The sequence below is a fragment of the Aspergillus sclerotioniger genome, assembly GCF_003184525.1.
Source record: "Aspergillus sclerotioniger CBS 115572 chromosome Unknown BO94scaffold_5, whole genome shotgun sequence".
NCBI classification, from domain to species: Eukaryota; Fungi; Ascomycota; class Eurotiomycetes; order Eurotiales; family Aspergillaceae; genus Aspergillus; species Aspergillus sclerotioniger.
In genome coordinates, this window is record NW_020290995.1 from 1,237,713 (window position 1) to 1,261,915 (window position 24,203).

General features: G+C 52.0%; 11 protein-coding genes across 11 annotated transcripts; 6 read left to right on the top strand and 5 right to left on the bottom strand.

Moving 5' to 3' along the window:
- Positions 1-826: 826 nt before the first annotated feature.
- On the bottom strand, positions 827-2,248 carry BO94DRAFT_572794 (isopenicillin N synthase family dioxygenase; the record flags this gene model as incomplete). Its single annotated transcript, XM_025614937.1, has 2 exons — positions 1,906-2,248; positions 827-1,804 (listed from the first exon to the last, which is right to left on the bottom strand). The coding sequence occupies exons 1-2, from the start codon at positions 1,978-1,980 to the stop codon at positions 827-829; spliced, it is 1,053 nt and encodes a 350-aa protein (XP_025471082.1). The 5' UTR covers positions 1,981-2,248.
- A 90-nt stretch (positions 2,249-2,338) lies between these two features.
- Positions 2,339-3,869, top strand: BO94DRAFT_510705 (amidohydrolase family protein). The gene is made up of 2 exons (XM_025609741.1): positions 2,339-3,617; positions 3,670-3,869. Exons 1-2 carry the CDS (start codon positions 2,627-2,629, stop codon positions 3,828-3,830), a joined length of 1,152 nt encoding a protein of 383 aa, XP_025471083.1. The 5' UTR covers positions 2,339-2,626; the 3' UTR covers positions 3,831-3,869.
- Positions 3,670-5,760, bottom strand: BO94DRAFT_328510 (uncharacterized protein). Its single transcript, XM_025606957.1, has 3 exons — positions 5,574-5,760; positions 5,127-5,519; positions 3,670-5,069 (listed from the first exon to the last, which is right to left on the bottom strand). The coding sequence occupies exons 1-3, from the start codon at positions 5,659-5,661 to the stop codon at positions 4,012-4,014; spliced, it is 1,539 nt and encodes a 512-aa protein (XP_025471084.1). The 5' UTR covers positions 5,662-5,760; the 3' UTR covers positions 3,670-4,011.
- Positions 5,761-6,233: 473 nt separating this feature from the next.
- BO94DRAFT_532271 (putative cell cycle control protein (Cwf23)) lies at positions 6,234-7,831 on the top strand. Its single transcript, XM_025611088.1, has one exon. It carries the CDS (start codon positions 6,393-6,395, stop codon positions 7,710-7,712), a length of 1,320 nt encoding a protein of 439 aa, XP_025471085.1. The 5' UTR covers positions 6,234-6,392; the 3' UTR covers positions 7,713-7,831.
- Positions 7,832-7,839: 8 nt separating this feature from the next.
- BO94DRAFT_563764 (uncharacterized protein) lies at positions 7,840-12,184 on the bottom strand (the record flags this gene model as incomplete). The annotated part of the gene is made up of 13 exons (XM_025614373.1): positions 7,840-9,270; positions 9,617-10,936; positions 10,970-11,046; positions 11,074-11,198; positions 11,220-11,272; positions 11,300-11,366; positions 11,394-11,485; positions 11,513-11,531; positions 11,553-11,606; positions 11,637-11,735; positions 11,757-11,981; positions 12,003-12,061; positions 12,154-12,184. 13 exons carry the CDS (start codon positions 12,182-12,184, stop codon positions 7,907-7,909), a joined length of 3,585 nt encoding a protein of 1,194 aa, XP_025471086.1. The 3' UTR covers positions 7,840-7,906.
- A 498-nt stretch (positions 12,185-12,682) lies between these two features.
- BO94DRAFT_621741 (DUF4112 domain-containing protein) lies at positions 12,683-13,959 on the top strand. The gene is made up of 3 exons (XM_025617016.1): positions 12,683-13,037; positions 13,111-13,325; positions 13,386-13,959. The coding sequence occupies exons 1-3, from the start codon at positions 12,963-12,965 to the stop codon at positions 13,882-13,884; spliced, it is 789 nt and encodes a 262-aa protein (XP_025471087.1). The 5' UTR covers positions 12,683-12,962; the 3' UTR covers positions 13,885-13,959.
- On the bottom strand, positions 13,937-15,104 carry BO94DRAFT_621742 (uncharacterized protein; the record flags this gene model as incomplete). Its single annotated transcript, XM_025617017.1, has 2 exons — positions 13,937-14,945; positions 15,019-15,104. The coding sequence occupies 2 exons, from the start codon at positions 15,102-15,104 to the stop codon at positions 13,937-13,939; spliced, it is 1,095 nt and encodes a 364-aa protein (XP_025471088.1).
- A 195-nt stretch (positions 15,105-15,299) lies between these two features.
- On the top strand, positions 15,300-17,796 carry BO94DRAFT_532274 (putative integral membrane protein (Ptm1)). The gene is made up of 7 exons (XM_025611089.1): positions 15,300-15,600; positions 15,660-15,857; positions 15,917-16,242; positions 16,292-16,332; positions 16,382-16,456; positions 16,507-17,117; positions 17,173-17,796. Exons 1-7 carry the CDS (start codon positions 15,526-15,528, stop codon positions 17,449-17,451), a joined length of 1,605 nt encoding a protein of 534 aa, XP_025471089.1. The 5' UTR covers positions 15,300-15,525; the 3' UTR covers positions 17,452-17,796.
- A 340-nt stretch (positions 17,797-18,136) lies between these two features.
- On the top strand, positions 18,137-20,348 carry BO94DRAFT_563769 (uncharacterized protein). The gene is made up of 2 exons (XM_025614374.1): positions 18,137-18,763; positions 18,788-20,348. Exons 1-2 carry the CDS (start codon positions 18,239-18,241, stop codon positions 19,928-19,930), a joined length of 1,668 nt encoding a protein of 555 aa, XP_025471090.1. The 5' UTR covers positions 18,137-18,238; the 3' UTR covers positions 19,931-20,348.
- Positions 20,111-21,326, bottom strand: BO94DRAFT_582712 (WD-repeat containing protein SWD2; the record flags this gene model as incomplete). Its single annotated transcript, XM_025615492.1, has 3 exons — positions 20,111-20,892; positions 20,943-21,165; positions 21,222-21,326. The coding sequence occupies 3 exons, from the start codon at positions 21,324-21,326 to the stop codon at positions 20,111-20,113; spliced, it is 1,110 nt and encodes a 369-aa protein (XP_025471091.1).
- Positions 21,327-21,717: 391 nt separating this feature from the next.
- On the top strand, positions 21,718-23,436 carry BO94DRAFT_563771 (putative mitochondrial oxaloacetate transporter (Oac)). Its single transcript, XM_025614375.1, has 6 exons — positions 21,718-21,942; positions 22,013-22,087; positions 22,159-22,288; positions 22,338-22,809; positions 22,857-23,002; positions 23,053-23,436. Exons 1-6 carry the CDS (start codon positions 21,926-21,928, stop codon positions 23,143-23,145), a joined length of 933 nt encoding a protein of 310 aa, XP_025471092.1. The 5' UTR covers positions 21,718-21,925; the 3' UTR covers positions 23,146-23,436.
- Positions 23,437-24,203: the final 767 nt, after the last annotated feature.

The following is a 24,203-nucleotide window of genomic DNA, read 5'->3' on the forward strand; positions in this document are numbered from 1 at the left end:
GGGCAAAGGAATATCGATGGAGAGTATAGAGAGAGTAGGAGAGAAGAGGAAGACGAGAGAAGAGAGGAAAGGGAAGTAACGGGTTATATAGTGGCAGGAGGAGAGAAAAGGAAGAGGAAGCAGGGAAGGAGGAAGAGATTTATATAGTTGCAGGAGGCAGGAGGGCAGGTGAGAGGAAGTGAAGTGAAGTTCGGAGAGGCTGAAGGTGATATGGAGGTGAGAAAAGTGAGAAAAATGAGGAATTGAATTAGGGGTGATAAGTAGATGAAGACAAGGAAAGAAGTATGAACCTAGTCCACTTCAGAGGTAAGAGTACGGTAAGATGCGTGTCATTAGAAGAGGAGTTGAAGGTAAGATGTTGTCTATATAGAAGTAAAAGAGCAAGGTAATACGAGGCAAGGCAAGATCAAAAGAAGGCAAAAACGAGAGGATGATGAAGTTGTTTATATAAGTCAAAGGGGAAGAAAGAAGGGAAAGAGAAAAGCGAGGCGATAGAAAGTAGCACACCTCAGAGAGGTAAGAAGAGTACGATAAGGAACTGGTATATGTGTAGCAAGCAGTTAGCAGTGCCTTTGGTGGTGTTTTGGTGTTTCGTGACGATGTAGATACTCAGTTCAATGGGTATCTGGCCAGTCATTATTAGTAGAGTAGATGAGAGTCAAGTCAGGCTAGGTTGATGGTAACGGTGAAAGTATTGTATGATGAAGAGTATAGACCGTCGCAGTTCACCAGGATGCATTGATTCGCTAGACATAACACCAATGAAAACAGTCTGATCTTCCGATGCTCTGAGGCCTTCAGTTCGATACTGTCCTGCAAAGCGCTTTTATATCGTCGCCGCTAGCCGTTGCATCAAATAATCACCCGCAGTGATACCAGGGTACTTGGCAGGATGGGTTTCCTCCTCATAAGTCCCAGGAATGGCTTCAATAAACTGATTCCTATTAGGGTTGCAAAAGTACGCAATGCTGTATCGATCGGGGTAGACATCGGAATCATTCTCTTCCTGTCCGGCTGCCGTCGGTGGCTCGACAACCCGGTGTCGGGTGCTTTTGATTATATCGTTGGACCATCGAGCCAGCAAATCGCCAGCATTCACAACCACCGTGTCCGCAATGGGTGTCGCATCCACGAAAGTACCCTTGGGGCTGCGAACTTGCAGTCCTCCACGACTATCTTGGAAAAGCAGTGTGATGGAACCATAATCACTATGTTCCCCGGCTCGGACCTGTCCCGAATTTTGCTTGAAGATATCCTTGGGGACGGAGGGGTAATGGAGCAAGCGAAGGTTGTTATCACCTGCATCCACGTATGCATCGAAGAAATGCTCGGGCAAATTCATCCCCAGTGCAATAGCCCGCATGACCTCCATATGTAGAGACTTGCACATGTCGAAGAACGACAGCATCACCTCTTTGAAGTCTTTCCCCTCATCATCAAGGTGGTCCGGCCACCGATTAGGAAGATTGTCTTCACCTTCCCGACCAATCTCCATGGTCTCCTTCAGGTCGGGTGTGGCTCGAGAAGCCCCCTCGACGTCATCGGGCATGCTTAGCTTCTCTTGCCCAGTCTTGACGTAACCACGGTTCGACTGTGGGGAAGTCCAGCACAGACCATCTTTTTGATCCTGGGGTCGATTGAAGAAGCGGGCAGAGGAGCCGAATACGCGGGAAACCACAGATGGTGGAACACCATGGTCTTTGAGATAGAGGAAGCCGGATGATTTGAAGGCGTCTACGATGGACATGGCGACCTCATGCTTATCGGCGGGGGTACCGTTAAGGAAGGGCCCGAAATCGATGATCTACACACAGACGAGAAGTCAGGATTAAGTAAAGGGGCAAGACAAGATGCAGGCACTCGAAGTGGGAGGTAGGACGAGAAACGGTCCCCAGAAATACTCACTGGGATGACCAGGTCATCCTTGTCCACGGCTGTGGAAGCAGGATGGCACTGCTGTTGGGGCAGATTGCCTTCCATTGCAACGATTCACGTTATTCCCGAGACGAAGAAGATGGTAGCAAAGACAAGAACGACCGACGCAGTGAGTCGGATGCAGGAGATTAATAGCTCCTGAGATGGGGGGCGATAGACTTCAGGGAAACGAGATGGCGCAAGGGCGGGGAATGCAGTCGAGGGACGTGAGATCACTTATCGGCGATGAACCAGGGATGAAGCTGGGGCAAGACCGTATCAATTGGCAGATGGTTCTGGGTCCGTGATAAGGCCAGACAATCAATCGCGGGGCAGGGGCAAGAAATCCAGATACGGCGTAGAAGATTGAAGATATGGCAATCTGGGGAGGGATTCTCTTATCAGGCCACAGTAGTTCGTCCGTCCCCTCGCTAAATTCACCCGGCTGAGTCGGGGTGACTATCACCCAGATATCCGATATCCCCTTGAAGATTATGGTCGGATCCTGTAGAAGATAACAGATTAAGCTGCTTATCGCGGTGGAGAGAGCGACAGGCTCGACTGCAACTGATCCCTGATAAGTTATCCTCCATGCATTCATTCCACATGGCGCTTACCCCTCATTTGCATCTGCTAGTCAGAGGTCAACCCAACATAAACAATCGACCCCTCCTTCCCTTGACCATTCCTCACCTGCAATCCAACCGCCAAAATGGCGCCTCTAATCGTTGACATCCATACTCATGTCTACCCCCCTTCTTATATGCAGATGCTTCGCGCGCGCAAAACCGTCCCCTATGTTCATGACCCAGCCAACAATGCAACCCCTCGTCTCATAATTCTCTCATCCGACGATGACCCGTCTATTCCCATCGACGAGCGCGGTCGCCCCGTGGATTCTTCTTACTCAGACATCAACGTGAAACTGGAGTTCATGCGACGCCACGGAATCAACTCAAGCGTCATCTCGTTAGCGAATCCCTGGCTAGATTTCCTCGAACCCGAAGAAGCGCAGACATGGGCGGAGCGCATAAACGACGACCTTGAGACAACCTGTGCGCGAGTGAACAACGAAGCAGATCCAGACCGGACCAAGGCACTTCACGAGAAGGAGACATTGTTTGCTTTCGGGGCACTTCCACTCAGTGCCCCGAGTCCTGATATTGTCGTCAACGAGATCAAAAGGCTGAAGACATTGCCACATTTGCGAGGAGTGATTATGGGAACAACGGGACTTGGCAAAGGCTTGGATGATAATCGGCTGGATCCGGTCTGGGAGGCATTACAGGACACAGGATCGATGTTGTTTCTACACCCGCACTACGGGCTACCGGATGAAGCGTTTGGTGGTCCAGAGGTGATTAGCCGCTACGGTCATGTCCTTCCCCTGGCTCTAGGATTCCCGCTCGAGACAACCATTGCAGTAACGCGAATGTTTTTGGCCGGTGTATTCGACCGCTTTCCGCGGCTGAAGATCCTGTTGGCTCATTCCGGAGGCACGCTTCCCTTCCTTGCTGGTCGAATTGAGAGCTGCATTCTCCACGAACGCAAGTTTATCGCCAATGGGGGTGATGTGCCAGGCCCGCAACGGAGTGTGTGGGATGTTTTGAACACCAATATCTACCTGGACGCTGTCGTGTACGGCACTGCTGGGTTGAAAGCAGCAGTTACGGCAGCGGGCGGAGCTGATCGTCTTCTTTTTGGTATGCTGTCCCAATATGGTTCTATAGTATTTTATCATTAACTTGACTATAGGGACCGATCATCCGTTCTTCCCTCCCCTGGGTGAGGACGACAAGGAATGGCCTAGTGTGACGACCAATTACAAGGCAATCCATGCCGCATTTGACACTGACGGAGACGCTACTGCGGGCGTCTTGGGTGGCAACGCGGCACGTATCCTAGATCTAAAATAGGCTTCAAAATAAGGATGCTATCAAATTTAACGACGCGACTAACATCTTTCCCTTATGGTCTCACGTATCAGCGAGACTATACGGCTCACATCCACGTAACATCTGACCACCGCCATTAAGACCAGTAGTGGCATACAGACACAGATTTGCTAGGGTCAAAACAGGGCCGAAATGATAAGCCCTAGATCTTTGAAGAGTTGCTCGTAGCTAGCATCTCCCAGCCTAGGAGCCTCCAAACCTCTTGTACAAACCAGTCCGGTACCGATTGCTCAGGGATCTGTAAGCAAGAGCGCAATTTCTCCAGGTCCGCGTCATCAGGCTGAACAGGCCGTTGTAGAACATCTGGCCATAGAGAGTCTGTGCCGAAGACTGAGTGGAGGAGGGTGCTCTGTAGTCTTTCCTTAACCTTTGTGGTGAATTGTGTGCTTAAAGGATCATGACCAGGGACATCATCCAAGACGGTCAGAATCCGTTCTAAGGGCCAAATGAGGAATTTGGCCTCCATTGCCGCCGCATTTATCGAGTTCTCGTTCAAGTCTATCTCTTTCAGACCCTCTGGAAGTGGGAACTTGGCTTCATCTATCTGTAGGTCAGGCCGTAAACGTAGATCCTGGAAAACGAACAAACAGAGTAATGTTCCTATGCGATCAAGCAGAATGAGCAGAAAGCCTTCCAGGACATTCTGCTCACTTAAGCGGTTGGTGTCAAGCGAGAGCGCCATTTTACTCAGCAACAAGCTCATCTGGTTGGCTAATTCGTAGTCGGGGTCTTTCTGCACATCGCTGGAGCAACCTGTTTTGGTCCGTTTGGGCTTCGCCTTTTGTCTCTGGCGGGATGTTTGGGCACCTGTTTTAGTATCTTGAAGTGACTTTTCGGACTTGGACTTGCAATGCCGGTCTAGAACTTCAATGATAACCTCATATAGGCGAACTATGTGATAAGTGACATGTCCGACATCTTGCATGGCCCGCCCAGTTGTAGACAACTTCCTCAAGGCTTGGACTAGAAGCCTGAAGGCGCACTCTGTGCTGTTTAAAATAGCTAATATATTTGGCCTTTTAGGCTGGGTTAGATTCTTGGTCGATGCTCGAGACTCTGTCGGTTGTTTGATTGCACTGCGCACATTTCCGACGGCGGTACTGCACAACTCGATAGCTGCTCTGATAATACTTGAGTTATTTGGTCGCTTTTGTAGGACTTTCTGAAGTGTATAGAACTGTCTCATGAAAGGTGCGGTGACTAAATGAAGGTCCTGTCAGCAAAGCCTCATCGGTCAAGGCGACAGGGATAGCAAACATTGCTCGGGGAATTGTAGGTGGTCAATAGCACCGCCACCGAGTCCATCAGAAACATTATTGGCAAGCATCAAAGAATCTGTCTGCGGGAAAATCTGTGTCTTTGCTCTCTTTCGTATCGGGGCATCATTCCCAGAAGCCACGCTCTTCCCGGTGACCTTGCGTTTCAGAGTCCCTTCTTCGCCGGTGACGCCCGTACCTTGTAGCCGTGCGAGAAGTGACTCGTTACGCTGTTCCAACTCGAATATTCGTTCCAATAATTTGCTCTGCTCGGCTTCAGACTGCTCATATGCTTGTTGCCAGAAGGAGACACTGTCGAGGTATTTGTCATGGGTATAGAATCTATCAGTCCGATGTGTGGTTCCAATGTGGCGTCGAATCTGCAATAGGTGTTCTAGACCTCAATTAATATGCGTATCTGTCTCAGAGGAAGCCAACGCGGTTATGCCTTTGATATCCAGGCCCACTGGCTTCAGCTTGACAATGGCCATTGCTAGAGCTAGCTGGGAAGGCGAGGGTATCGGGGTTCTTTCCATCGTGTGTAAGAAATCCTATGCGGGGGATGGCGGATGAAATGACATCCTGTATCGAGACATTGGAAAGATGAGTTGATGGGTTGATGATCTCTTCTCCCATGTGGGCCACGTGCCTGATATGGAAAGTACAAGTCGCGACCTTCTGCATCTGGCATTCTCTCTCAGCAACCACGTGTGATACTTCAGTATCTAAAAATACTACTTTTCACTCGAAACGATCTTGAGTGTGTGTTTAATAGTTACCAATTCGATTATGGTGCATGCTAAGGACATGAAGTCCTTGGCGTATCAACAACGTACTATGATGCTACGCTTGGATATATATTTCCAATGTAGGAAGCCAACATCAGGCTTTATCCTTATTTAAAAGGGATTCGTGCCATTTGAAAATATATCTTATACAGCTTATTGATACCAATCTGAACTGTCTAAATAGACACCGGGAATTAATTGGTCGCGCTGTTGATAGCGATAGGCGTGGATGGATAGTGGGTAACTTATCCCGAACCAGTTCCGCCACCGACAGACCCTCCGCCAAGACCGAGGTGAAGCTTCATCTTCCTATGCTAACGGTTTCTTTTCTCTTTCACACCCTCGACTCCAGACCTTCAGGTGGAGTGTCGCACGCTATTCAAAAATCACGACAACCTCTTACCCTGATATTTGAAGGGAACGCCATACCTAATCTCTAAATAAGGACGCGACAGCCAACGTCTTGAAGGCGGATCACCATGGCTTCGAACGACGACCTCAAGGCCCACGCGGCCTCCACTGAAGACTTCTACGCCCTCCTCGACATCTCACCTGCGGCCGCAGAATCCGAAATTCGCCGCGCGTACCGTCGAACAGCTCTGAAATACCACCCGGATAAAATCGCGAACCCGACTCCTGCAGATATCGACAAGTTCCACGTCCTCCAAATCGCCTACGATGTGTTATCCGATCCTTCGGTGCGACAGCTCTACGATAATGCGCGTGAGGCGCGCGAGCGCAAGAAGCGCGAACGGGATATGATGGATGCGGCGAAGAGGAAGATGAGGGAAGACCTGGAGGCCAGGGAGCGCGCTGGTGCTGCGGCTATGGGTGGCACGGCGCAACGGGGCGTGAAACGGCCGTGGATGGGCGCCGATGCCGGTGGCGATGATGCCGAAGCCAAGCTGCAGAGAGAGATCGATCGGATTGCAGAGGATGGACGGCGACGACGACGCGAGGCGGAGGAACGTTTGAAACAGGAAATGGAAGAGGAAGAGAAGTTGATGCGTCAGGAGGAAGAGGAGGCACAACGCGCGGCAGACAGGAGCAGCCAGAAAGTCGATCGCTCGAAAGAAGGCGGTGCAAACGTCCCAGAATTAGAACGAGGTGTAAAGGTGCGTTGGGTGCGTGAAGGACGGGGTGCGGACCTGGACAAAGATCGGTTGATGTCGCTGTTTGCTTCATTCGGCAAGATCGAAAACGTCTTGCTTCTCAAGGATAAGCGACAACGTCTCGGGGATAGCCGCGAGAAGAAGACGATAGCGACAGGAGTGGTGATATTCGCTTCCATCGTCAGTGCCCACTCTGCTGTCCTGGATAGTGAGAAGAGGATCCGTCAGAGTGCTCAAGCAGACAGCGACTGGTCTGCTATCGAATCGGTCTTCTGGGCATCAGGTAACCAACCCGATCTGGGCGCCGAAGCCAACGGTCACTCTGCCTCCACATCATCCGAAGAGAGCACTGCATCCAAATCCCAAGGGCCAGCTCCTTCAGCCGCCCCATCAAAACCATCCTTCAACTTCCCGGGTCTCAAGTCAGCATCGTCTGGTGCTGCCGGTAAACAACCTGGAAAAGCCCCATCCTTCGGATCCTTTGCTTCCGCAGCAGCAAAGTCAACAAAACCCGCGCCTGCTGGCTCGACCAATGGCTCGGGTACCCTCAGCTTGGAAGAAGTGACGTTAATGCGATTGAAGAACGCACAGCGAGAGAAGGAACGCAAGGCCCTCGAAGAACAGCTCAGAAAGGAAGACGAGGCTGCAGATGCCGCGGAGGCTGCCGCGGCCGAAGCCAAGGTATGATTGACATCGTGTGTACATTTGAGGAGTTTTGGTCGGACGACGTCAATGAAAAGCACCAGGTGTTGTGTCATGTATTCATAGACAATTTTATAGCATAGATACCCTCGCATTCATATCACTCATTCACATTGCATCTATACAGGTCCATTTTGAGATATTGTACATTTGTTCTATGATACACTTTATATAAACAATTAATCATTCCGTCGTGACGTTTCCTCTTCTTCCTCCAATTCCTCATACAGTTCCCTAGCCCGCTGGCTGTCCATTTCATGGTTACGACCCTGATTCTTCTTCACCCCACCATTATAAATATGCTCCCTTGTCCAAGGCGGAACAATAGCCTTGATCTTCACCTCCCCAGACTCAGACGACCCATCTTCGGCCCCAGTCCACGAAACCTTGAACTCCTGATCAGGACTATACTGCGTAGGCTCCCCAGTCAAAGCAACATCCGTCATCATCTCCAACCGACACAACGCAAGCCCGATATTCCCAACCCCACCCAAGAACTTCCCTGTACTGCGGCCCTTGCGCGCGCTGACCTTCGAAATATTCGACCCAGATGGCGGCAAGCCGATCTCCACAGAGGGATCATACACGGGCGTATCCGCCGACGCAACACCATCCTGACGGACTCCCTCAGACAAATGAACCGGCAATATCCTCTTCCTCACAACCCCCGTATGATGAGTCCGAATGGTAAGTTCCTGACCAACGTAGCAGCCCTTGCGGAAATCAATGCCTTGCATCATATCCATGTTACATTCCAACGGAAGTGACGATTCGCGAATAATCTCTGACTGTCCCTCCGCCACACCATGAAGCATTCGTCGCACGGTATAGGTTCCTAGTCCGACCTCGGAGCCAGAAACCTCTCCTTCCTCCGCGAGATGTGTCCTGAGATCTTCCGCCCCGGGCGTCACTAGTCGGGACCCGAACCCCGGTGCTCGGGTATCAACACAGCCGGTGACTGTTGTCGAGGACGAGGCGAAAGGGGATAAGGACTGCGAGTCGAGATTATATGCTGCCCATCGAGGCTCGCTGTGATCTTTCCAGGAGGCCCATACGGTGCGTTCGCCGTCGTCGAGAGCACGTAGTTTGAGTTTCGCGCGGAGTTTGTGTTTCTTGAGATGTTTCATGAGACTTGTGACTTCGTTCTTGTCCACTTCAACTAGCCATGCGAGTTCGTCTGGTGATGTGCCCTCTGCTTGGGGGAGAGGGTAGATGAAGGCATCGTTGAGGATGCGGCCTTGGGAGTTTAGGAAGGCAGTGTAGGATCCGGTTCGACGGGTTGCGCGGTTCGGGTCGTTGGTCACGAGCATGTTCTGGGTGATGAGGCCTTGGAGGAAGGAGGTGCTATCTATGCCTGTGATGGAGATTAATCCCCGGTTTGTGAGACGAGCATACCCGGTTGCTGGCGGGGAGGGTGGGTTGGTGGTGCTGGATTGTTGGGAGCGGCGCTGGATGGTTGTGGAGAAGTATCGCCCGCGGTTGAGACATTGCGCACATACTGTGCGTGTAGATGGGCTGGAACGCATCATTTTGTGAGATGACGCTGGAATGGATTCTGCGTAACGTTTACAAATCCGAGGCCCATGACATCGTTTCAAGGGCGGTGGTGTGGGGCAGAATACCCGACATGACATAATCAGAAGTGACGGGTTTACGAGCTAGTCGAAAAGGGAATAGGATCTAGTAGGCACAGTAGGGATAACATTCAATTGAGTTCAGGATTATGAAATGGCCCGCCGCTGATTTGTTTGGTGACCAATATGGGACGGCGCGGACTATCAAGCAAAATAGAGGGGGTTACTTCTGCCCTTTGGCAACTCCTTCCAGGAACCCAAGCAGGAAAGCCTTGTTGACAGGCGATGAGACTGAGAGAGGTTTGGACGTCGGACTATCCTTTTGGCCAAGGGTTCCCTGCCCCCCTGAAGGAATGGTGGGAAGATTAAGCGGCGAGAGTGGGCTAACAATGGAGGAAGCCTCCGAAGGCTTTGGAATAGACGCGCTGAGTTCCGCAGGTGAAATACTTGGGGAGGAAGATGGCTTGCCAAAGAGGGATAGAAGCATCTCTTTTTGCGCAACCGTTTGACTTGGTCGACGATCGAAGTTGGGCTGAGGCTGCGACTGCTGCGGGGAGCTAGTCGCGCGTGTAGGGTCCTGCTGGTCTTGATTCTCATTGAGTTTCGTTCGGATAGGCAAAAGGTCGATGGCATTCGGGTTGTCGGAGCGACGTAAAATTTGCGGCTGGAACGGTTTCGGTGGTTCGGGAGTACTGGGCTTCGCGGGTCGCGTCCGAGAAGAAGGACGAGAGGTTTGCGAAGATGTGCGCACCGGGGGTTGTTCTTTCTTCACAGTTTGTGGTCTGGACAAGATTGTTATTGGGGACGCAAGAGCCTGGGCCTGCTCATTTCTGTTGGCCTTGCGCGCCGACACATTCTGCGCCTTTCTACCCGATGGTTTCGGTGCTCCAGATTGCGGTATATTTGCTGAGGGGCCAGATGCTGGTGCAGACGCCCATGGGTTTGCCGCCGGCCAAGTCACATGCTGATTTGTACCAGTGTGACGTGCAGGGCTCTCGCCACGGGCTCGCTGCAGGATTTTTTTCCTAGCGGGAGAGACTGGTTGGGCCGATAGTTCGACCGGTCCTGGGCTAGCAGGAGCGGGTGACCCTCTCAGTAAGCTAAGGAGCTGATCCTGGTGCTGTGATGGTTTTCGTTCCTTCGTTTGCGCCGTCTCAGACTGTGACACCAGGGTCGCCTTGGGTGTTTTGGGTGTTTTGATAGATTCGTCCTTGAAAACACTCAACAGAGCCAGGGAATGGCTGGTAAGCTTCGGTGGAGGCAGATTGCTTGCTGGTGGTACTGTTGCCCCCCGAACTTGAGAAGGTTGACGACCAGAGTGCGAAAATTGGGGGTCGCCTGTTTTCTGATAGGGGGCCGGACCAATCGCTTGATTATGCGGTGTAGGAGGGAAGCCTGACACTAAAGCTCTGTCCGTATACGAGTCCGGCGGAAGTTGCTGTTGAGAGGAGAACGCCCCGTAATAATTGGCAGATGGCCCTGGATGAGCAGCCGAAAGAGGTACTTGGTTCAGTGGGCCGCGAGGCATTGCATTGACGATGGAAGGCGGCAGGTGCGCTCCAGGTTCATGACGGGGCTGTTGATATTGCGGCAAGCTTGCAGGTAGGCCACCATGAGGGCCTTGCTGAGGGAAGCCTGGAAAGAAGCCAGGAGCGGGATAAGGTCGACCACCTGCTAGAGGAGCCGGCGGCGAATTCTGCTCGGCCTCGGGAACCTGGTGAACAGATTCGCGAGATGAACCGGCCCTCAGAAGATCCAAGAGGGCATTTGACTTCGAGGCATTAGCCCCAGGGTCCTGCAAAGGTGTAACAGACGGTGGAATGATCTGTGAAGGCAGGCCATTATTGATGTTCAAGAGACGCTTTAGATGAGCGGAGGCGTCCTGGGATGAAGCAACCTCAGGCAAATCACTTGGCACAGGCATCTCCGCAGCGACCTGGTTTGGCGTGAAGCTGTGCATGGCATGAGACGCTTCATCGATTGACATCTCGGCATCACTTGGCATGGGTAGCTTCGGAGCCCCTTGGACCTTTCCTTCAAGTTTCTTCTGTTGGGCAATCCATTTCTTGAGCGGGTACATGAAAGGAGCAACCATATAGAATTTGTTCGCATTAGCGACAACGAAGCCTTGGTCCTGCTGCTTGCTCTTCTTCAAGGTCGGCAGTTCCGACAGCTTGTACCACTCTATCTTGCTGATCTCCTTGCGGGTACGCGGCTCGAAATGAGCGTCCTGTGGCACGCCACGGAAAACGTACAACCGCATATGCTGCTCTCGCATGGTGATCTCGATGAACTTGACGTCATTCTCGTCTTTGACTAGTCCGGCTTCTCGAACGTCATAACCGGTCTCTTCATACACCTCCCGAATGGCACAGTCGATGTCTTTTTCATCTTTATTGATTTTGCCTCGTGGGAAACTCCAGTTGGCGCCCTTCTTCCAGCCTTTAACCAGGACTACCTCATCCATGTCTTGGTTGAGCATAATGGCACCGCGCACGGGTACCCGGGTTTTGTAGGCCAAGAATTCGGAAAACGCAGTGATGTGATGGTAGTGGGACCATTGAGACATCAGTGGACAATGCTGGAAGATGCGCAGGGCGAAGGCTTTGAGAGACAACGACGGAAGCGCCGGGTCCAACGGTCGAATGAAGTCCTCGTAGAACCATTGTGCTTCCTCAACCTGAAAACAAATGCGTTCAACAGATTCAAGCTCTTCTCGAGGTAAGTTGATGATGAAGCGGACACACAGATCATCCAGCCCTGCCCGAAGCCATCGTGGTTAGCATTGCCGAGGTCATCGTAGCCATCCGGGTGGGAGGGATGGGTAGGGAAGATGATAAGGCCAGACTTACAGTCTTCCAACTGCATCTTTATTTCTGTCATACTGGACAACGTGCTCTAGCATTTCAACAGAGGGGAGGGCAGGTGAGGAGCTCCCCGAGCGATAAGCGGAGAGAGCGCGAGCGAGAGCGAACGGTGACTGAGGGGACAGCACAGCGCGCCGCTGCAGCTTCAAGGAAGGGTGCTTGGCGAAGCGCCAACCCTGAAGCGTACTTTTGCGAGAGAGCTAAAGAGGCAGGGATGAGAGCAAACCAATGGGTGGTCAACCTGGAGGCAAGTGAAGACGCGCTGATAGGTGGGTAGGGATTGGAGTGAGTGTGGCTCTTCTGGTTGATACCCGACGGCCTAACAATGGAGGTAGGCTAAGGGAGCTGCCGATGACTCTCGCTCGGTTCAGGTGGTTGTTGGGGAGCCCGGGCCAGCCGCGCCACAGTCCGCTGTGGCGCTGTGGCTAGTGCTGGTCATCGCCGTTACGTAACTGGTGGCGCCGGAACAATGACGTCGCCGCGCGGCTGGTGTTCCAGATATTCAGGTCATTGTCGACGTTGTCGTCCATGACTGGCTGTCGAACACAATTATCCCAAGGCTTAAAACCGCCGGACCCCCTTTTCCCTTGTCGTCCAGCGGCTACATCTCCAAGTTCTTTGCAGAAAACTGTCGCACTTACATACGCCTCCTGCTGAATGCTTGGCGGTTAAATAGGAGCCGAGCGCCCCTCCTGGAAGTCGACACTGACAGACCCAAAGAACCCCAACACTGCCTTTCAATTTCTTCCTGGCCTACTTTTGCCTATCATCTCGAACCTGCCAAGTGAGAAGACATGTCGGCGCAACTTGCATCCCTAGTGGGCAAGAAGATCCTCGGAGAAACCGCACGGAACCATTTTGGAAAAGAGGTAAAGCCCTTTTTATTCTCTGAACGGTACTACGGTCGGAGCCTATGGACTAAGACACTTCATCTGGGTGTAGGACCCTTATTTTGAAGAAGTCCCCGCCTCACGCTTGAACCGCGCCTTCGGAAAGAAGACACAGAAGCGGCGTAAAGCAATACCGCCTGGTTTATCGGAGAATGACAGCAAAGTCCTGACCCAAGTCAAAAGAAGGGCGTATCGGCTAGACTTGTGTTTATTCAGTCTGTGCGGAATTCGCTTTGGATGGGGAAGTGTTATTGGCTTATTCCCTTTGTAAGTCGCAATCCCCGCATATGCACCCCGATGAGGAACTTATGCAGCCACCCAAAATAGTATCGGTGATGGAGCGGATGCTGCACTAGCCTTGATGGTGGTGCACACCTGCGATAAGATCGACGGAGGCCTCCCGTCGCGGCTCCGGATGATGATGCTCATGAATATTGTCATCGACTTTTTCATCGGCCTGGTCCCTTTCATAGGTGACGTTGCCGATGCTGTGTACAAGTGCAACACGCGGAATGCTGTTCTCCTGGAGAAACATTTGCGGGAAAAGGGGGCCAAGGCACTTGGGAGACAGGAGAGGAGGCAAGGAGCGGATATGAGTTTACCGGATGAGTTCGACCGGTATGATGAGGATTCATCGGGTGAGCCATCTAGCCACAAAGGCCAGCCGCATAGTCGGAACACTGATGGGCCAGCGAAGCCTCAAGCAGCACGGCATCCAAAGAGAAACCGGTCGCAAGGCCGGTGGTTCGGCGGAGGAGGTCATCGGGAGGAGGACCTGGAGAGGGGAGTGGTGGATAATGCACAGTCAACTAGGCGGACAAGATAATGCTGTACATAAATTAACAGAACATCCAGTGCGCTTTTGTCTGAGAATGAATCTAGCAGTTCAATTCTGGCCGGGACCGAGCACAGGCGTAACAAAATTGACGCTGCTCATCTCCCTTCGTAATCTCTCCATTCCTAGTTATATAAGCTCCACAGAAGTCGCACTGTGGCCCACCAACAGAGGTACCGGACGACTGGAGCTTGCTGGCGGTTCTTGTCACGTTCAACATGACACCAGGATATTTTTCACCCTGAGTACTGACATAACGTATCATCAGCTCGTCAATCGACAGATTCTTCGTAAGCGTATTTTCTGAGGGAGGCTCATCATGAAGGACGATGCCAGAAAGTTCCGGAAAGAGGCTGGCGTAGGTCTGTGTTTCTACGGTGAACACGTCCCGGAGGGGAAAGTTGAATTCCAAACCAAAAGGAGACATCCCATCGCACACCTGCCACGTTACTGCAGAACCACGTCCTTTCGCAACGTTGGCAAGAGTCTTGGCAGCGAGCTTGCTATCCGAGTCACCCCACACTATGCCCCGACATTCCATCTTCTTCGCGAAAGCGACGATGAGCTTGTTCAACAGGATACGATCGACATCTGATTTGGACGTGGCCGTCGTAATGGACCGACGGAAGGATGCGAGTCGCTCCTCGTTGGGTAGGCCCGTATCATCCGTAAAGCCCTCCCCGGCATACTGCGACATGATCTGTTGAACATCCGGATCGAGTTCGAAGATACTGTGGAAAGGCAGCTGGGTAAAGGAGCAGAGTGGGAAAGTCTTTTTCGCAAGTTCGAAGCCTTCGTCGTGTGAAGAAATGGAGGAGATAGTCGAAGGATCGACGACTAGGACAAGAATTTCGAAGCCCGCGGGGCCATGTTGCTTCGATCGTAGCACCTCGATTTGCTTATGTAGCATGTGCAGTAGCACGGTGGACGAGACGCCATATGAGAGGGGTAGCAACAATTTGCAGGGACCGGTCTTGGGCATATTCTTCCGCAGACGATAGGCCTCCATGCGTTTGAAGGGCTTGAGGCTCAAGAAGCGGATATAGCATTCTCTGCATGAGGGGTAACTGGTATCAGTATGGAGGAACGGCAGCGACATTGTGCACTTGGGATGGTGGAACATACTGGCACACGCAACGACCCCGCAGGGTGAAGGTTGGTGGCGCCTCATGGCAGTTCATGCAGCGATCAGGAAGCTCCTTTCCAGGCATCTTTGCGGTCGGGGATGAGAATGCAACAGGAGGCAAGAATGGATTGATAGTTCGCAGGCGGGATGCCGGTGGAGAGTGATTTTCGTCAGGCAGAATTTCTCGGCCGTGCCACTGGCAGGCCGGCACGGGCTTAGATAATAATTGGCGGGACCCCCGTCAACAACACGCGGCTTCCCCGGTTTCAGGCAGTTGTAGCCACGATTCGTGAGATCGTCGCAAACATCGCTCGGTCACCACGCATTCCACCACGCTCAAGTCTTGGAGCCCCTCCCTAGGAAGTCCCCTTCCTTGTCGACTTGGCCATCGTCCATCGCCTGGGCCTTCTTATGACCCCGGGTTGCCACTAAACCCTGCTCTCGGCGACTCCGGAGCTTTGTTCTACTCCCAGGAACCTACCGCTTAGCTCCTTTTCATGGTCAGAATGAGAGGCTGGCTTCGGACCCTCGGCTTCACTGCCCTGCTGGCAGGAAGTGTACTTGCAAATGAAGTTGAATTGGTGCGCAAATCTCTTGTCCTCGAACCCGTGGTCCGTGCCTAATTTTCCATGACTTCCAGACACAGGATGAAACCCATCGACAGCGATGTTCGGGAATGTACAGTCGCAAAGCTTGGGGCGGGAACGTAGATCCCTTCATTTTGACCAAATTCGTTCCGGTCGCTGAATCTGGGGACAGCGACCCCCTTGTCAGTCTCGTCATCTTCGAATGGAACGATGAGAACCTCATCGGCCGGCCCATACCCGGCGACTCCGGGGTACGTTTCCTTTGATGACAGCTATGTTGGGATACTTTAACTTACACATGGTGTCTTAGGAGAGGGAGACTATCTGCGATGAAGCTAGCGTGCAGGCAAACCTTTGCGAACAAGATCAGGTCGGCTCTTTCATCCTTGCCGCCAATGTGAGCGAGGCCGCCAGCTTCCCCATCATCACCAAAGCCGTCCATCTGAATGACCCTGCCGCTATCAACTACCCTATCAAAAAGACTGGATTCTACTGTGTGAGCACGTATGGATACTCCGGAGTGGACTACGAAGCTGTGATTGAGTTTCGGAACTCGTACGGTGAACTTCCAGCTGCGCAGATCGCAAAGCTGCCGTTCTACGGTGGCTTGACCATCGTCTACGCGGTGGTTGGCCTGTATGTGCCCATGATGTGATCCTTTGAAAATATGGCTAATTGGAGATAGGTTTTGGGCCTTTCTATACGTGCAGAACCGTCACGATATCTGTAAGCACGAGCTCGGGATATTCCATGTTCATTGACTGATTATCTGCAGTGCCCGTACAAAACTATATTACCGCAATCCTGGTGTTCTTGATTGTTGAGCAATTGATGACATGGGGTTTCTATGGTATGTTCAATGGTAGCATACTGGCAACACCGTGTTAATCCTTTTTCCAGATTATCAAAACCGGCACGGCTTGAATGGCGGCGCGAAGGCATTGATGGTGATTGTTGCTGTGCTCAATGCTGGACGAAATGCCTTCTCGTTCTTCCTGCTTTTGATTGTGTGCATGGGCTATGGTGTTGTCAAACCCTCGCTCGGTCGAACCATGATCTACGTCCGTGTTCTTGCCATCACTCACTTCATCTTCGCTGTGATCTACGCCGTTGCAAGTTTGTCGATTACTCCGGATAGCGCCGGCCCACTTGTCCTCCTCATCGTGCTTCCTCTCGCTGGTACGCTGACGGCCTTTTACGTGTGGACATTGAACTCTCTGAATGCGACGATGAAGGATCTTATCGACCGAAAGCAGAAGGTTAAAGCTTTGATGTACAAGAAGCTGTGGTGGTGCATCCTTGGTAGTATCATTGTGATCTTCGGTTTCTTCTTCATCAATTCCATTGCCTTTGCAGGACGCAGCGAGGCCAGCTTCGTACCCGAGCACTGGAAGTCTAGGTGGTTCGTGTTGGATGGCTGGCTGAACCTCGTGTACCTCTTCGATATCGGATTTGTCGCCTATCTGTGGCGACCTACTGCTAACAACAGACGGTTCGCAATGAGTGACGAAGTAAGTCCAATTGCAGTGAAGTCTACGCTTGGCCATCATGCTAACGGTTTTGCAGATTGCGCAAGACGACGACGGATTTGAAATCCGATCCTTCGCTAGCGCTCTGGATGAGGAGGACGCTCTGGGTGGTCCCGAGATACCTTCGGCTTCGGATCATCGCCGTGATCTGTCGCCTGTGCCTCCTAAGCCCGTCCCTGCGGCGCCGCGTCAAAGGGAGTCCCTGGACGGTGAGACAATTTTCGCTGTCGGCGAAGATGGTGACAAGTGGTCCGATGACGAGGACGAGTCGCCACGCAACTCGGGTGAACGGCAGCGACTTACGGGCAAGCATTAGACCCGGTGCAAGCCTACATGCCCTGTGTAGGGCATGTTACCTGAGATTTCAGAGCGAACCATGGTGCCTGCAATATCTGCTCTTATGCTGTTTTGATCGGACCAGGTTTCCCTGCTATTATTTCGGGGGAAAATTGGAAGTGTTGGTGTTCTTCTGCTGTGTTATTTGGCTTGCAGGCATATGATGGCGTTTGGCCTATGGTGTATTCCCGTCGTTGAACTTTCCTTGTACCTTTCACCTATTGCTTCTCACACGATGGAGGATGAGGTATCTCTTGTGTTCTATTCTGTATAGATTCTTACCGTATGTAGCTCCAACTATGAAGCGATGTTTTAATTTTCACGACACCAATCAGTCCTGTGACGTCCAGAGAATCTCCCATCATAACCTCCACAAACCTTCCACCAACTCTTGCCCCCGGCGTCGGAATGCTCTTAAGTCATAGCCCCAGCTCCTCCGGTGCCCTCCCGCACTAGTACCTAGCAGCCGAGAGCATGCGAACAATCACCTATCCGAGACATGGCGACCAGCGCCCAGCAGCGTCAACCATCCAATTTGCACGGCCTTAGTGGTCCGGCCATCAATCTGCTCGCCCATGACTCACAGAATTCCGCCAGCTTCCATCAATCTCTGTAACACGTAAACAAACATTACTCCCACTACTACTACCACTACCACCACCGCAACAACCTCTTCACTTCCAATTCTTCACACCCTTCCACCACACATACACATTCACGTACCTAAAAACCACGTGCACACGCGTACGCGCACGCGACAGTCCACCATGTCATTCAATAATCACACCCCCAACAACATCAACAACAACAACAACAACAACAACAACAACAACAACAACAACAACAACAACAACAACAACAACACCGAAACCACCAACCTATCCCCCTCCCTCCCCGCCGAAGAATCACCCGTCCAAATCAGCCGATCCCTCGCAACTTCTCTCGTGGCCAGATGCCAGGCTCTTCTTGCTGAGCTGGACGCGTTCCAGGCCCTTCTTGTGGAAACTCAACGCAATCCGCAGGTCGTGGAAGCGCGGTCGTTCAAATCGAACGTGTTGGCGGAGCTTCGTACGTTGGAGAAATTGGAGGCGCAGGTTAAGGAGATTTCTGTTGAGGGTGAGGGTGAGGATGATGGGGAGAGTGATGAGGCGGCGAGGAAATTAGTTCATGCGTTGAGGTCGTCGAATTTGCCGTTTTATGAGGCCGTTTGGGGAATTGCGAAGAATACCTGCCAGGGATTGTTGGCGTTTGGGAAGAGGTTTTATTGGGGAGGGAAGGGGGAGGGCGAGGGGGTGGGTAAAGGGAAGAAAGGGAAGGGGAAAAAAGGTGGGGATGGGGAGAGAAGGGTCGGCAAGGATAAGCGCAAGAGCGTGTTTGTTGATATTGTTGCTGATGATGGTGAGGAGTGGGTGAAGGTTTCGACGATTTCGGAGTCTAGGTTGTTGTTTGAGATGGCTAAGAAGGGCTGGGAGGCAGACTCGGAGTCTGACCATGACGGCGAGGCCAGAACGGTTCTACGCAACTATGATGGGGACGATGACGACGACGATGACGATGAGATCGAGCTTATCAAGTTGGCCAGCGATTTGCGCAAGGCTGCTGATGCTACCAGAGTCAAGTACAAACGCCCTCGCCTACGATTTGTCATTCCGAAGATTGAAGAGGGCAGTTCGGAAATTGATGGTCTTTTGAAGATTATCAGAGGCTATGGAATCAAAGTGGACTGCGGGGAGAAAGCATATGCTGTGCCTGATGCCCAGAAGGGCTTGTCTCATCTCCTTCCTAAGCCTTTCAAACGCTTCACCTCCCCTCTGAATGTGGATTGCACATTGCTGCTCGCGGCGGTCTCGGACCTGTCGCATTACAAGACTATCAACCAATCCCCCGAGCATCATAAAGCCATCAATCGACAGATCGCGGTTGAGCATGAGCGACCATTGTTGCCCACCGAGCTATGGCCTGCAATGGCTGCCCACGAGCTCGTGTGTGTCGAGGAGGCTGCGCGACGGATGAAAGAAATCGTGAACATTATCGGCACTGACACAGAAAAGCTGCGCATGCGAATTTTGACTGGTGAAGCCCCGTTCAATGCCTGCAGCCGAGAGGAACTCATCCAGAAGTACCAGGAGCTATCGGATTATGAGATCCCTGCACAGTGGAAACTCCCAGTCAAGACGGTTGAAGCACAGTCGGTGATTGCAGCAGCGACCGATAATGCAAAGCTGCCGCCTGTCTATCACAAGGTGGCCGATAATCTCTCCGATATCAACTACAGCGTGTTTCTGTACGGATGGGCTGCTGGGCTGGCGACCATCTCGAGCAATCGCACCGTGGTTAAGGAGATTGAATCGATCGTTGAGAAGCACCGGGATGGCGACGAACACCTAGAAGGGCCTTTGATATGGGTGTGCGATACCGCTAGGAGCTTGATAGGCAAGGAAAAAGGCCGGAAAGATTAGACCGTTCACCTCAAAGAAAAATATGAATAGATCGAACATGACGACAGAAATGATCCATGCATTAGCGGCACTTGAGTCATTCTAAGCGGATTGTGATTTTCGATTTGATTTTCAAAGGGGGACAGTCGAAGGGAGCATGTGGGTGTTGTTGGCGTTGTTGATGTCGGGACTCGACGGCTCTTACTTTTCAGAAGGCCGGGAGTTATCCTCCGGAAGCCAGAATACAGTTTCTTTGTCCGCAGATGCGATCATGTTGTACCTTGGATTATATTCGACGATGGCAGTCCGTCCTCGGTGTGGCAGTCTAGTTAGTGGTTGCAATAGACCGTTCGGCTCTGGAGCAGGCTGTTGTAGATCCCATACTAGCATGTCGGAATGGTCTCCTGAGCCCCCGATCAAGTATCGGCCATCCGGTGAGAAGCAGACATCTCCCTGACCAAGAGGTTTTCCGGTTGTCGAAACTGGGGCGGCTCTTCCAGATGATCCAGCCCTTCCCACCAGGAAAGCTCGGATGCCGGCCTCAAACGCATCGAGAACGAAATGCCCATGGTAGTCTGTCCCAACAAGCAAGTGTTTCCCATCATTGGAAAACTCGAGGCGAGTCCATCCCCGGCCGCGCGTCGAAGGAGTATACCGTTCCTCGTAAGCTCCAAGATCGAAGGTGGAGAATGGAGCCTTGTCGTAGTTGCGGAGGTCGTACAGAAGGACGGATGAAGTAGATTGAGACGCAATCGCAATGACCGAGCCAGACGGATCGAAAGCGACAAGATAAGGAGTTGCAAGCTTCAACTTTCCTTGGGCGTATCGTGAGCTCAAATCCCAGAGCGCAACTGTGTCGTCCTTGGAGCACGAGATGAAGGAGTCACTGCCAGGAGACAGAGCCAAGCAGGTGACTTTATCAGTGTGGCCCTGGAAATAACGCACGTATCCTTCGTTGTGGAGATCGAGCAGGCGCAGCGAATCTGACTGTGTCAGTCTTGGAGGTAGGGGCTGGAAGCCGCAGTAGACATACCGTCGACCTTGGTGCTCGCGTGGAGGACTTGACGACTGTGGTGCGTGAACCTGGCCAGGTGGGCGCCATACTTCTTGCTAGGAACCGATTTTGTAGATTTGCCCTCCTTAATGTCGAAGACCTGAATGGTTTCATCATCACCGGAAGCCACCAAAAATTCACCCTGGTCGTCAAAGTCCAACGACGTCACATAGTTGGAAGTATCTTTCGGGGGCCGGAATGCCTATGGTAGAGTACGGTTAGGTCAGTGGCCCAAGGAATAAGAGCCATTGAACTAACCTTTGTAGGACGGAAACTACGAACGATGTCCGAGACCTTCTGGCACTGGAGCATAGGCTGCTGGGGTTGCGGTTGCGCCGCCGGCTGCGGTTGGCCTTCAGCCATACTTTGGCTAGACGATGGGAAAGTGCGGGGAATGTGATGCAGTGTTAGAATGCCGGGCCTGCGGAAAGTTACAAGCCAAGTAGACCCTTCTTTCCCAGCTTCCCTCTGCAAGGCTCCTTGACCTGCAACGCTTCACCAGATATGTCCGACGGAGGAGTAACCGTCATGATGGCCGCACGCGCCGCCATGGATTTTGACGCGTTTGACCGACTTCATCGAAACAATGTTGTTCCGTCCCGGCGCTTACAGTCGGCAGACTTGGACCGATTGGCCGATGATCGGAGCCCCGGCTTGAAATAAGCGGGCCACTCGGCCAATCATCGGCCGCGGAAACCAATCTGAGAGGCGTTGGAGAGATTGTCGACGGATCTCACGCATGAACACCTCAGCTCTCACCGGCGGAGTTTCTGACATTCATCTGTCATCACCTTTCAACGTGCTGTCGCTGAGTTGGGCATCTTCCCCCTTAGGGCACCCAAATTCGTTGTCGCAACAGCCTCCTCGTTCAGATTTTACCTGCGCTCCTGCCAGACTCGCCCTCGCCCTTCCGCGCCGTCTCGATCCGCTCTCCGTTAACGGAGCCAATCTGAACAGTGACCATGTCCACAACAACTGGGTATGTCGCATTTCTGTCCCTGCTATTAGAGGAAGACGGTCGCGCTGACGAAGTGAAACGTTTACTATAGTGCATTCATCGCTGGAGGTATCGCAGCATGCGGAGCAGTGACGGTCACTCATAGCTTTGAGACGGTGAAGATTCGGTATGTCTCGTTCTTTGTGCAATTGTTGTCTTTCTCAGTGTCGCGTAAGGTTAACTTTTGTCCGTGTATAGTCTACAACTGCAAGGAGAACTGCAGTCCAAAAATGACGCCGTCAAGAAATATCGCGGTGTTTTGCACGGCGTGAAGGTCATCCTGCAGAATGAGGGCCCCCGGGGTCTGTTCCGGGGAATTGGTTCAGCTGTACGTCGGCATGTCGGCTTGGGAGACACTGATGCTAACAATGCTGCAGTACATCTACCAAGTCCTGCTCAACGGTTGCCGTCTTGGTTTCTACGAGCCATTGCGCAAAGGCATCACCACCACGATATACGACGATCCCCAGGTGCAGTCGCTGGGTATCAACGTCTTCGCTGGCGCGGCATCGGGTATCATTGGTGCCGCTGCTGGTTCGCCCTTTTTCCTTGTCAAGACTCGCCTGCAATCGTTCTCACCATTCCTTCCCGTCGGCACGCAGCACAACTACAAGAACTCGTTTGATGGTCTGCGGAAGATCTACACCTCGGAGGGAGTCAATGGTCTATATCGGGGAGTTGGCGCAGCTATGGTGCGCACGGGTTTTGGTAGCTCCGTTCAGCTGCCGACCTATTTCTTTGCGAAGCGTCGCTTGACGCAGCATTTGGGCATGGAAGATGGTCCAGGCTTGCACCTGGCGAGTAGCACGGCGTCTGGCTTTGTTGTGTGCTGTGTCATGCACCCTCCTGGTATGTTGTGCGCATCTCTGTAACAAACCATGCTAATCCAGATGCAGACACCATCATGTCGAGAATGTACAACCAAACCGGCAACCTTTACAAGGGCGTCTTTGACTGCCTTTACAAGACCATAAAGACGGAGGGTGTGTTGGCTATCTACAAGGGATACTTTGCCCATCTTGCACGTATTCTGCCTCACACGGTATGTGCAGTCCCTTATCAACTTCAATCGCAGTCTACTAACTTGACTAGATCTTGACTCTCAGCTTGGCGGAACAGACCAACAAACTTATGCGTAGATTTGAGGACCGGTTCCTCTCCGACTCGCTCAAGGAGAACTTGTAATCACGATACGATAATAGCGACTGGCATACCCTTGATTTGCGGCACATATAGAGATGTTTCGGGACATTTTTCGGTTTTGCATGGTTGAGCAGTAGTGCAACTTTGCTTGATGTGTATGTACATAGGGCGTTCTGCTTGGGCAGCCATGTCGTGATCTTAGACTTGACATATTGGTGGATTGAATAGATTTTTGACTATACCTGCTGCGGTCGCGTTCTGAAGCGAGGTGTGGGTAGACGGACGCGAAAACCTCACCGGACCGAGGATGGAGAAGTAATACACAAGCTGCCGAAACAGGATGTGGATCGGATGGAGCTTTAATAAAGCAGTGAAACTTACTCCGTAAACTAGTTGTTCTGCATGTAAATCTTGCCGAGAATGACGCCTAGACTGTTTGTTCCGTCGGACCTTTGACCTTGGATCAGACGCGTCAAAAGTCAGACAGAGGAACGCTACAGGTCGAGATTGACAGCATACTACTTTGTACATAGTCAATGATATAAGACGAACTTTGTAGCAGTTGGCAATCCAAATGATTATTAGAACCATAGAACATCGCTCTATGCAGCTCCAACAAGGTTCATGTTGCACTCGACGCGTCGCGGCGTAACGTCATCAACGACGGAAGAAAACACTGATCAGCTGGGCCCACTTGGGCAGCTAGCCAGCAGGATCTAGAATACAGTGGGATAAGAGCAGGGATCCCGCATTGGGGTGCTGAATGCAGCTTCAAACATCCGTAAATCCGCAGTGGGTGCCCAAGTTGCCAATGTGATGGAAGGACCCGACGCGACGCGTTCAGCACAGACTCTCTTGGCTAACAGACCAACCCAACTAGGCCTCCGCGATCAAGAATCTTTCAGCTCGGATTTATCCGGAGTGGGGATTGCCGATGCTCTGCTTATGGATGATGTCGTAAAGAGTATCTAAGCACTGCAGGGACCTGTAAGGTACTGTACAGCTGTACAGGGGGCAGACAGACAGAACTGTCACGAGACGCAGACATGTGCTGCCAGGCTGCCACAGGTTACACAGGAGAACTACTCGTTCCGGCTCAG

Coding starts and splice junctions, on each gene's coding strand:
- BO94DRAFT_563769 (XM_025614374.1), top strand. CDS start 18,239: ATGTCATTCAATAATCACACCCCCAACAACATCAACAACAACAACAAC. Junction 18,764..18,787: donor GGAAGGGGGAGGGCGAGGGG/GTGGGTAAAGGG, acceptor AAGAAAGGGAAG/GGGAAAAAAGGTGGGGATGG.
- BO94DRAFT_621741 (XM_025617016.1), top strand. CDS start 12,963: ATGTCGGCGCAACTTGCATCCCTAGTGGGCAAGAAGATCCTCGGAGAA. Junction 13,038..13,110: donor GGAACCATTTTGGAAAAGAG/GTAAAGCCCTTT, acceptor ATCTGGGTGTAG/GACCCTTATTTTGAAGAAGT. Junction 13,326..13,385: donor GTTATTGGCTTATTCCCTTT/GTAAGTCGCAAT, acceptor CACCCAAAATAG/TATCGGTGATGGAGCGGATG.
- BO94DRAFT_563771 (XM_025614375.1), top strand. Junction 22,088..22,158: donor TTTGAGACGGTGAAGATTCG/GTATGTCTCGTT, acceptor GTCCGTGTATAG/TCTACAACTGCAAGGAGAAC. Junction 23,003..23,052: donor CACGTATTCTGCCTCACACG/GTATGTGCAGTC, acceptor TAACTTGACTAG/ATCTTGACTCTCAGCTTGGC.
- BO94DRAFT_532274 (XM_025611089.1), top strand. CDS start 15,526: ATGAGAGGCTGGCTTCGGACCCTCGGCTTCACTGCCCTGCTGGCAGGA. Junction 15,858..15,916: donor CCATACCCGGCGACTCCGGG/GTACGTTTCCTT, acceptor ATGGTGTCTTAG/GAGAGGGAGACTATCTGCGA. Junction 17,118..17,172: donor GGTTCGCAATGAGTGACGAA/GTAAGTCCAATT, acceptor ACGGTTTTGCAG/ATTGCGCAAGACGACGACGG.
- BO94DRAFT_532271 (XM_025611088.1), top strand. CDS start 6,393: ATGGCTTCGAACGACGACCTCAAGGCCCACGCGGCCTCCACTGAAGAC.
- BO94DRAFT_328510 (XM_025606957.1), bottom strand. CDS start 5,661: ATGGAAAGAACCCCGATACCCTCGCCTTCCCAGCTAGCTCTAGCAATG. Junction 5,520..5,573: donor AGTGGGCCTGGATATCAAAG/GCATAACCGCGT, acceptor ATTGAGGTCTAG/AACACCTATTGCAGATTCGA. Junction 5,070..5,126: donor CCTACAATTCCCCGAGCAAT/GTTTGCTATCCC, acceptor ACCTTCATTTAG/TCACCGCACCTTTCATGAGA.
- BO94DRAFT_510705 (XM_025609741.1), top strand. CDS start 2,627: ATGGCGCCTCTAATCGTTGACATCCATACTCATGTCTACCCCCCTTCT. Junction 3,618..3,669: donor AGCTGATCGTCTTCTTTTTG/GTATGCTGTCCC, acceptor ACTTGACTATAG/GGACCGATCATCCGTTCTTC.